Source organism: Pipistrellus hanaki (assembly GCF_964339955.1).
Source record: "Pipistrellus hanaki genome assembly, chromosome: 9".
Lineage (NCBI taxonomy): Eukaryota > Metazoa > Chordata > Mammalia > Chiroptera > Vespertilionidae > Pipistrellus > Pipistrellus hanaki.
In genome coordinates this window covers 77404131-77414796 of record NC_140511.1, presented here as the reverse complement: position 1 = coordinate 77414796, position 10666 = coordinate 77404131, and the positions used below count along the sequence as shown (strand labels likewise).

The window sequence follows — 10666 nt, the reverse complement described above, 5'->3', positions numbered from 1 at the left end:
CCATTCCTCCTTCGCTTCCTTCAAGGGCAAATGTTACCTTGGCTGCAGGCGGGGGGAGGTGGACCGGTCACAGGTGGTTTTCGAAAGAAACTTTCACCCAGATTCAGAGCGTAGGTGACAGTGGGATCGAGACACGTGAACTTCCACCCGGGCCGGTGTGGCTCAGTGGATAGAGCGTCGTCGGCCTGTGGACGGAAGGGTCCTAGGTTCAATTCCGGTCAAGGGCATGTGCCCTGATGCTCTGGTTGCGGGCTTGATCCCTAGAAGAGGGTATACTGGTTCTCTCTCATTGTGGATCTCTCTCTCTCTCTCTCTCTCTCTCTCTCTCTCTCTCTCTCTCTCTCTCTCTCCCTTTCTCTCTGAAATAAACAAACATGTATTTTTAAAGAAATGTGCATGTCCCCCTGGAGCCCTCAGGGGCATGCATGCTGGACGAACAGAACTTGCGTTTAATCTTTTGTTGGGATATGGGGCAAGGTGTTTCTTTACATGGCATTATGCCTATGCCTGTGCATTCTACTCCTCCAATGCAGGGAGCTTACAGGCACTCATTGTCCAGAGTGTGACATATTCATAGCGAAAAATGGCTGATTATATAATCATGTATTTCTTTAAAAAAAAAAAAATTTTATTGATATTTTTACAGAGAGGAAGAAAGAGGGACAGAGAGTTAGAAACATCAATGGGAGAGAAACATCGATCAGCTGCCTCTTGCACACCCCCTACTGAGGATGTGCCCGCAACCAAGGTACATGCCCTTGATCGGAATCGAACCTGGGACCCTTGAGTCCGAAGGCCGATGCTCTATCCACTGAGCCACACCGGTCAGGGCTAGTCATGTATTTCTGTGAGACAGGGGTGGACAGACTTTTCCTCCTCCTCCTGCTCCTTCAGGTGTAAACCATTCTCGGTCTGGATGGGGCCCGCGGGCCGCAGTTTGCAGGCCGCGCTGTAGCGCGTGATTCAGGCCTCGCACAGCAGTGACTCCCTGAGCCTCCCTCCACCTCTCTCTGCCCTCTGCTTTCCGGCGGGGCCTCTTGCATTCTGTCTGCCCCTTTGAAATGGAAGGTGCATCCCCGCACCTCTGGGCCTCCGGGGGCAGAGGCCTCGCACAGACCCTTGCCCTTCCTTCTTCCGTCCCTGTCCCCCATCCCCCATGCCTGCGCTGGGCTGGCCCTAGGCCAACATTCCCCCAGCTCTGAACCGGCAATTACCAGTCTGACCCTGGGATGGTCCCATCCCCTCCCTTTGATCAATGCCGACCTGGGTGGACAGCTCCCCAGGACAGAGGTGTGCGGTTAATGGTGACTCAGGTGCCCAGGAAGCAGGGCGTGGGCTGGGAGGGGGCCGAGGGGGAGGAGAGCTCCGCCCTGGCCCGGGAGTCTCCGTGAGACTTGGCGGTCCCCCTGACCTGCTCTGGAATTCGGATAGTGCCAGCCCTCCTCCTGGCGCCCGGGGGCGGGGCCTTCAGGGTGAGCCCGGGTGTGCGCTGTGGGCCCGGGTGTGTGCTGTGAGCCCGGGTGTGCGCTGTGGGCCCAGGTGTGTGCTGTGAGCCCGGGTGTGCGCTGTGGGCCCGGGTGTGTGCTGTGAGCCAGGTGTGCGCTGTGGGCCCAGGTGGGCCCAGGTGTGCGCTGTGGGCCCGGGTGTGCGCTGTGAGCCAGGTGTGCGCTGTGAGGGTGGGCCCAGGGGTGGGGCCTTGAACAGGGTGAGCCCAGATGTGCGCTGTGGGGGCGGGAGGGCTCTGGCACAGTCTCAGGAGACCCTGCATGCTCTCCCCCACCCCTGCACTCTCTGCGAGGCCGGGAGTGGAAAGGCCGGGTGGTGGGGATCCCCTGGCTGAGGACTTGGAAAGCGCCCGCCAGCCAGTGAGCCAGCGAGAAAGTCCACAGCTGTGGCTCCGGGCCCAGACCTCGGAGCGGGGCCAGAGGTCAGAGCCCGCTCCCCGGGTCCGGAGGAGGGTCCTGGAAGGGGCGGCGTTGCATCATCCTCCGGCCGAGCGAGCCGGCGGCCCTGCCTGTGGGCCCAGAGCCCAGCGCCGCCCGCTGTCACGTCCGCTCCCCGACACCCTGGCCCACACCGCCCCCTCCCGGCCGGCAGCCTTCCCCGGCTGCGGAGGGTGTGGCCCCGCCGGCCCCGCTGTGTGTGTGTGTGTGTGAGTGTGTGTGTGAGTGTGTGTGTGAGTGTGTGAGTTTGTGTGTGTGTGGATGGTGTGTGTGTGTGTGAGTGTGTGTGTGAGTGTGTGTGTGTGAGTGAGTGTGTGTGTGTGTGTGTGTGTGAGTGTGTGGATGGGGTGTGTGTGTGTGTGTGTGTGTGAGTGTGTGTGTGAGTGTGTGAGTTTGTGTGTGTGTGGATGGTGTGTGTGTGTGTGAGTGTGTGTGTGAGTGTGTGTGTGTGAGTGAGTGTGTGTGTGTGTGTGTGTGTGTGAGTGTGTGGATGGGGTGTGTGTGTGTGTGTGTGTGTGTGTGAGTTTGTGTGTGTGTGGATGGTGTGTGTGTGTGTGTGTGTGTGTGTGTGCTTCTTTATGAAGAGCTCTATTCTTTGCATGTTTGGCTCTAGGGCGGCATTAAAAAGCGATCACGTTGGGAGCAGCTGATGCTGTGTGGCGTGTGCAGAGGGGGTGGTGGGGGGTGGTGTGCAGAGGGGGTGGTGCCGGGCTTGGTGGGGCATGTGGGGGGGAAGGGGGTAGGGGATGGTGTGCAGAGGGCGTGGTGCGGGGCGGGGTGGGGCGTGTGTGGGGGGAAGGGGGTAGGGGATGGTGTGCAGAGGGGGTGGTGGGGGGTGGTGTGCAGGGGGGTGGTGGGGGGTGGTTTGCAGATTGGGTGGTGGGGGGTGGTGTGCAGGGGGTGGTGGGGGGTGGTTTGCAGATTGGGTGGTGGGGGTGGTGTGCAGAGGGGGTGGTGGGGGGTGGTGTGCAGGGGGGTGGTGGGGGGTGGTTTGCAGATTGGGTGGTGGGGGGTGGTGTGCAGAGGGGGTGGTGGGGGTGGTGTGCAGGGGGGTGGTGGGGGTGGTGTGCAGGGGGGTGGTGGGGGGTGGTGTGCAGGGGGGTGGTGGGGGGTGGTGTGCAGAGGGGGTGGTGGGGGGTGGTGTGCAGGGGGGTGGTGGGGGGTGGTGTGCAGGGGGGTGGTGGGGGGTGGTGTGCAGGGGGGTGGGGGGGTGGTGTGCAGGGGGGTGGTGGGGGGTGGTGTGCAGAGGGGGTGGTGGGGGTGGTGTGCAGGGGGGTGGTGGGGGTGGTGTGCAGGGGGGTGGGAGGAGGTGAGGGATGGTGTTGGGGGGGGCAGGCGGAGGGAGAGGTAGGCAGGAGGTGGGGGTGAAGCCGGTGATGGGATTTGGAGTTTTAAGAGGAGGGACTGGGAAGCTTTGCAGGGCGGCTGGGGAAGGGTTTCATGGGTAAAAGTTGCTGTGTGTGTGGTGGGGGTGTGGGAATGGACTGCGGGGCACCAGGTGTGAGCTGGAGCCAATGAGGAGGCCCCTGGAAGGGTATGGGGGGCAGAGGGTGTGCCTTGCCCCCTGGAGGGCGCCACAGGGCGGGGGGGGCAGGGTGGCCTCCAGGAGCCGCCCATGGACAGAGACCTCATTGAGATGAGAAGCAGGGGGAGGGCCATGACTTCCTGGACCCTGGCGCTGCGGTGTTGGGGAGACGGAGGGGAAGGGAAGGAGGTCCGGGCAGTGACAGACACCCAGAGCGGAGGGTTTTCCAAAAGCCCTTATTCTCCTTGTCCCAAGCGCAGGCTGCGGGGCCCGCGAAGGGCGTGGGCGTGGAGGGAGCCAGTGTCCTCCACATCGCGTCTCCGCGCATCTGCCTGACCTTCCTTCCTGCTCCCAGCGATGGCCCCCCCTCCCCTAGATGGGGGCCTCCTGAGCTGAAGTTGCCTGTTCATGCCACTCCTTAAAATATATATATTTTGGAGAGAGAAACATCAATGATGAGAGAGAACCATGGATTGCCTGCCTCCTGCGCGCCCCACCCTGGGGATCAAGTTCACAACCCAGGCCATGTTCCCCCACTGGGAATTGAACCGTGACCTCCTGGTTCATAGGTCAGTGCTCAGCCACGGAGCCCCGCCGGCCGGGCTGTCCGCGCTTCTCTTGCTCACACCGCTCTGTGTATTATGTATGACGTCATTCCCAGTTCAATCTATCCGCTTGTCCATCTTCCCTCCGATTGCCCGCTCCCGGGAGCGGAGGCCACTGCTTTTTGCACTCCGCCCTGCTGGGGCCGTGGTGCCGCCTACGTTTGTTAGGCTGTAAAATCTGCTCCCAGGTTCCTCAGACACCCGGCACCATGGACACATCAAAAGTGCGGGTTAAACCCGGGCCGGCTGCTCAGTGGTTAGAGCGCCAACCTGCGGACTGAAGGATCTTGGGCTGGACTTTGGTCAAGAGCATGTCCTTCGGTTGCCGACTTGCTCCCCCGGGGTGTGTGTGGGAAGCAACCAATCAATGTGTCACACATCAATGTTTCTCTCTGTCTCTCCCCCTCCCTTCCACTCTCTTTATAAATCAATGGAAAAATATCCTCAGGTGAGGATTAACAATGTCAACAAGAAGTGTCAGTCAGTAACTAGGGATTAATCTCCTCCCTGAAGGCTCTTTTGCCACAGAGGAGAGAGGTGTCTGGTTCTCTTCTTTGCAGGAAAGCTGACTGGACAGGGGTTCAGGGAACGGGAGCAAGTTCGAGGGGCACTGGAGTGAGAGCCAGAGCGCCCACACCCAGCGACCTCGGTGACACTCCCTCCTCACCCTCCCAACCCCCAACCCCAGTTCCTGGGCAGAGATGGCCGTGAGCAAGACTATCAGGAATGCAGTTTGCCTGCTAGGCTCTGCAAGTGAAGCCTGGACAGAGGGGGTCCTAATAACGGGGACAGATAAAGGGTCTAGAAAATAAACCAACCATTGCTTTGTTTTTTCTGTTTCTGCCCCCTTTAGACAATAGCTAGACTAATAATTTCATGTGCCAGATACAAAACGAGGAAAGAAAATGGGTCTGTCACACCTCAAAGTCACTCCCAGGACCCCGGGTCCCCAATCGAGGCAAGTCCATTCCTCCTCCGGCCTTTGTCTCCTAAGTTTTACAGGAATCTGCTTCCTCCCAGGGGCGGGCCATTGTCCTGCGCTGCGTGTGAGTTGAGGCCTCTGACACAGGGCCACCCGTTCCTAACAGGTCCCCAGGGCTCTGTCAAAATGTCCACCATTTCTCTTTCGGAAGCAGAACTCTCTGGAAAGCCCCATCTTTGCGTGTAGGCATGTTCGGATCCCATTATCACCTCGCCCAAGAGCAGAATCCCAAAGGGACGGTGGGAACAGAACAGCTAATTTCACCCCTGGATGGCTGGGGTTGGCGGGTCAGCCTGGGATTAGCTGCCACCCCGTTCAGACCCCCCTTTCCCTGTAGGTCAAGGCTGAGCAGGGCCCTGGTGCATGTCCAGGTGGCAGCCTGCTCCCGGGAGAGAACGTGCAGGAGGCAGTGCTGTTGCCTGTGACTAGCCCGCAGGTGGACCGGAAGCGGGGCCCACCGGAAGCGGGGCCCCGTGTATCTGCTGATTTTGATTTGCTCTGGCTACCCTCACCCCTCCGAGCGGCGGGCTTGCGCACTGTCGTCGGGAAAGAAAAGGCACAGAGAGGAGATGCTGTGCTTTATGTGGGGGAGCCAGGCCCGGCTGGTGGAGGGAGCGAACGAGGAGCCGGGAGCAGCTGGAGATCCAGCGGTTGGAGATCTTCAGCTTCTAAATCCTAAGCACACCGTGGGCTTTTTTAATATTTTGTCCTAAAACAAAGAAACAAAGAGCCCATTGTCTAAGATAGGGGTGTCGAACTCAATCAGAGAAGGGGCCAAAATCTAAAATCCAGCCTAAATCACGGGCCGAATGGTTTACTGAACAGTCATAAACTGACAATGTCATAAACTGACAGCGGAGTGCAGTGATGACAGAGAGGGGCGGGCCACATTGCAAGGCCTGGCGGGCTGTATTTGGCCCGCGGGCCTTGGGTTTGACACATGTGGTGTAAGAGGCCGCTAATCTCTACGTTAAACCAAGACGATGAGACAGGAGACATGGAGATTTCATTGTCAACTAAGAGGTTCCCTGCTGTGGGAGGAGGTGGGCTCCTAAGGGCTTTGATGAGTCTCAGGAGGCTGGTGATCTCAGGTGAAATGACTGTGCCTGCCCGCCATCCTTGCCCCCCCCCCCCCCCCCCCCGCCCCCACTCCCCATCTGCATTGTGACTTCCCTCTCTGGATGAGGAAAGGGTCCAAACAATGCAGCGAGGGACTTGGGGAACCCACCACCCAGCGGTGGGCGGAGGAAGTGCCTACCATGCCCCTCCTGATGCTGTCCTGGTCCTGCTGGGGGAGGGTGTCCACCAGCCCCTTTATCTTGCTCGCCACATCTCTCATGTCTGCATCAGGGCTGAAAAGTTCCACCGAGACCTCGTGACTGGAAAACAAGCTCACGAAGAAGGTTTTCAGGATGAAGTCCAAGCAGCTCTCTGCCGAATCAGCAACACTCTCCCAAGATGGCAGCTCCCCGGCAGGGTCTGCCTGCGAGGCGAATGCCGGGCCTGTCAGCGAGAGATAGCAGCCTTTCGTCAGCGGCCTGGACGTGAGAATTGGTGGCGCTCCAAGCACTGGCTCTTGGGTGTGCGGATCTTCCTGGGTGGCAGCCAGCTTTTTGTGGCTTGCCGGGGCCTTCCTTGCACTTCCTGGGGGGTAGGGGGTTGTGGGGGGAGGGGAACAACATGCCACCCGTTCTTTCTGTGCGGTCTCTGGGCAGAGTATTGATCTTAGAAGCTCAGACCTGATTTTCGGTGCAGTGTGGGGGCTGGGAAGAGACCACTGAGGGTGTCTGGCTGTTGTCCAGCAGACACATGTCTCTTGTCAGTGGTTAGACAGTCTCAGCTGCTTGTCACTGGGGCATTTGGCAAAGTCAGGCGGACCTGGCCCAGAAGGTGGCACCGTGAGCACTGGGCCCTGGGGGATGCTCACCCACAGACAGACGGACACGCTTCTTGTGTCTGTGCCCCGCCCCGCCGTGTCCCCTTCACCCGGGGGCTCCCGGGTTGTGCTCCCTTTCCAGGTCCCTGCCCCCAGGGACAGGGGCGTCACATTTCCTGTTCCCTGCAGGCCCATCTCCCATGGAGCCCCAGGTCCTCGTCCTTGAAGTCTCTCTCATGTGGAGGTCTGGCTTTTCTGCCTGGACTCCTAGGTCCCACCCAAAGGGGCCAGCTCAAACCAACCTTCTCCAGAACTTGGTGCCCCATCTCCAGCAGGACTAGGTGGCAGGGAGCGTTCCCTGGTCCAGCTTGGGGGACAGGGTGCTGGGCACTCACCAGGGCCGCAGAGAGCCAGGGTGGCCAGGGCGAGGGTGACGGCCAGTTTCATGGTGGCGGCAGGCTGGAAGGAGGCTTGGCTGTCACTGACTCCGTAGTCTCATGTGCGAGGTGACCGTCCATCAGGCGTCTTCTTATGTCCCTCTCCGCGGGGGTGGGGTGGGGGGCAGGGCAGGGCTTGGGCTCCACTCGGGGGCCACACTGTTTATCTGGGCACTGGCTCGGTGGAAAAAGCAAACATTCTCTTTTCTCTACAGTTTCTGACCCCATTGAAACTGAGCGCACACGTGAGTCACTTGGTGGTGGGGGTGGGGGTGGGGGGAGCCCAGCGTCCCACGTAGGGCAGTAAGGGGACCAGAGTCACAGGGTGAGAGGATCTGGCCGCCGGGGCCTCTCTCCTCCAACCTGAGCACAGGGCAGTCCAGCCACCAGAAGCAATGGTAGGGCCCCCTGGACCCATCACCCCAGGGGAAACTGAGGCTCCAGCTCTCACAGGTGGCAGTGGGGGAACTGGGCCGGGCAGCGCGGTGGGCAGGCTCCGGGAAGGCCTGCGGGAGTGTGGGGGGGGGGGAAGGGGGGAGGGTGGAGCAGGACTACAGCCGCCAGTAGAGGCCCAGGCCACACCGGCTGCAGCGCCCGCTCCGCGAGCCTTTCCCACCGATTCTGGGAGGCCTGCCCCCTTGGTGGCCGGGTCCAGGGCCCCTTCGGGCCTTATCTCGCTTGACCTCTCCGTGGCCTTGACCCTCTCAGCATTTCCTTCTTGAAGTGTTTGCCTCCTGCGTTCCCATGCCTCGGTCCTTCCCGGCCTCCTCCCTGCGCTTTAGTGTGGATTTTGCACGGACACGCCGCGCCCCCGGCCTGGTGCCAGGGTTTGGCTGTGGCCCCTTTTCTGGATGTTTCCATCTCTCTCCCTCTCCGCGTCCTGGGGCTGCGCCTTCCCTCTACACCCCCCCCTCCCCCCCCAGCCCAGAGCACCCGCCAGCCTGGTCAGAGTCAACTCTTAAACGGCTGCCCACCTCCTCGCTCGCCTCCTCAGCCGTCACCAGAGATCTTCCTGCAGCCTGCTGGCCATGCCATCACCTTCTTTAAAAAAAAAACTCACATTTTTTAAAATATATATATATTTTTTTATTGATTTTTTACAGAGAGGAAGGGAGAGAGATAGAGAGCTAGAAACATGGATGAGAGAGAAACATCAACCAGCTGCCTCTTGCACACCCCCTATCGGGGATGTGCCCCCAACCAATGTACATGCCCCCGACCGGAATCGAACCTGGGACCTTTCAGTCCGCAGGCCGACGCTCCACCACTGAGCCAAACCGGTTTCAGCAAAACTCACAATTTTATTGATCTCAGAGAGGAAGTGAGAGGAAGAGAGATGGAAACATCCATGATGCCAGAGAACCATTGATCAGCCGCTCCTGCACGCCCCCTATGGGGGATGGAGCCCGCAACCTGGGCATGTGCCCTTGGCCAGAACCGAACCGGGACCTCCTGGCTGATGTTCAACCACTGAGCCAGGCCTGCTGGGCTCATCATTGATGTTTCTATCTCTTCCTTTCTGGAAGTAATAAAAATATAGTTTAAAACAAACAAACAAACAAACTAACTAACTAACTAACTAACACAAAACAAGGCAGCACAGCGAGAGCAGCCGGAGGAACAAGGAAGACGCTGTGGGAAGTGGGGCCTGGCTGCTGCAGGGCACAGCGGAGGGATGGGCGGAGGGAGGAGGCGGCCGTGGAGGGGGAGAGGCCGGGGTCTGGAAGCCCCAGAGGGAGGAGGCGGCCTGTGGAGGTGGAGGCCAGGGTCTGGAAGCCGGGCGGGGTTTGGCTGTAAGGCCTGTGGCCCACCCAGGCCGGTGGTGTATGTGCTCCCAGAGGGCAGGTGGTGGTCGATGCTCAGTGCCCAGGAGCCTGCCGGGGCCACGCAGAGCTCGGTGGCAGTGAGAGCAGCAGCCTGGCCTTCGCTGCCAGCGGTGTGACTCAGGCAGACATCCCTCTGGCACTGCGCGGTCATCCTCAGGAGCAGGAAGCTGGGGTGCAGGGCTTGTGGCAAGTCCTGGCACAGCCCGGAAAACAGGTCGGATGCCATGGGTGGACCGTGCTGATCCTACCCATCCGGCTGGGCGCCTGGGGGACTGGCCGGCCGCAGGCTCCTAGGTCAGCTCGGGGGGAACTGTGTGCTCCCCCCCACCCCCCCACCCCGGACCCTGGCTCCGTGCTGGCTCAGGAAGCAGCCGTGAGCAGAGCCTTGTTCTCCCTGGGCCTGATCCCGGCCTTAACCCTGGCCTTGACCCGGGCCTCCCGGAGGCCCGGCGACCGCTGCTGCCCAGCGTTTAGTCCACGGCTGAGAAGCCGAGAGCTTCTGGAGGCCGCACGCTCGCCACGTCCCTGTCGGCTCCACACGTAAAGAGAAGCTCACCGTCGTCTGAGTGGAAATCTGTCTAGGTAACAGTATTCCGCCAGCTCCCAGCGCTCGGCTCGGCGAGGCCGTGTGTGATCTAGAGATGCGACGGAGCTCAGCCAGCGGCTCTCAGCCCTCCTGAGGCCGCGGCCCTTTAATACATTCCCCGTGTGGTGACCCCAGCCATAACATTATTTTCCTTGCTCCTTCATAACTGTGATTTTGCTACTGTTAATGAACCGTGATGTACATATCTGTGTTTTCCGATGACCTTAGGCAACCCCTGTGAAAGGGTCATTCGAACCCCAAAGGGGTCGCGACCCGCAGGCTGAGAACCGCTAGCAGGGTCACCTAAGACCATCGGAAAACACAGATATTCACGTTACCGATCATAACAGCAGCAAAATTACAGCTATGAAGGAGCAAGGAAAATAATTGTATGGCTGGGGGTCACCGCCACATGGGGAGCTGTGGTAAAGGGCCTCGGCGTTGGGAAGGCTGGAACCACTGGCTTAGACCACAGGAACCGAGTGCGCAGTCTGTTCCTGTGGCAGAATTGCTGCCTTTATCCGAGCCTCTTGCAAAGTTTATAGCCCAATTGATAGTCACTGTGAGCGGTATGCTTTGATGTGTTTGCGATGACGATGACGGGGTGGAAACATCAAAACGCAGAGGGCCTCACCCTGTCCCCGTGCCGCCGTGGCCTCAGCCGGAGGGACCGGGGAGGAGCCCGCTCCTCGCTGGCCTCAGAGGCCTCAGAGGGCGCCTCCCGGGGGGTCAGAGGACGGGGCAGGTGATGCCACTACGGTCAGCAGCGCACGTGGCAGCATTCCCGTCCACACGGCTCCAGACCTTGCTTCTCCCTCTCAGTGCTGCGCCTCGGACAGCTTTCTCATGCGGACACTTAGACACACTTGCTCTCTCCACGCCCCAG

The 10666-nt window shown here is 60.1% G+C and overlaps 1 protein-coding gene across 1 annotated transcript; it reads right to left on the bottom strand.

The window, feature by feature from the left end:
- Window positions 1-4913: 4913 nt before the first annotated feature.
- SCGB1A1 (secretoglobin family 1A member 1) lies at window positions 4914-7480 on the bottom strand. Its single transcript, XM_084895980.1, has 3 exons — window positions 7327-7480; window positions 6314-6558; window positions 4914-5764 (listed from the first exon to the last, which is right to left on the bottom strand). Exons 1-3 carry the CDS (start codon window positions 7376-7378, stop codon window positions 5717-5719), a joined length of 345 nt encoding a protein of 114 aa, XP_084752106.1. The 5' UTR covers window positions 7379-7480; the 3' UTR covers window positions 4914-5716.
- Between the last annotated feature and the right edge of the window lie 3186 nt (window positions 7481-10666).

Coding starts and splice junctions, on each gene's coding strand:
- SCGB1A1 (XM_084895980.1), bottom strand. CDS start 7,378: ATGAAACTGGCCGTCACCCTCGCCCTGGCCACCCTGGCTCTCTGCGGC. Junction 6,559..7,326: donor CCTGGCTCTCTGCGGCCCTG/GTGAGTGCCCAG, acceptor TCTCGCTGACAG/GCCCGGCATTCGCCTCGCAG. Junction 5,765..6,313: donor ACAGCATCAGGAGGGGCATG/GTAGGCACTTCC, acceptor TCTTTGTTTTAG/GACAAAATATTAAAAAAGCC.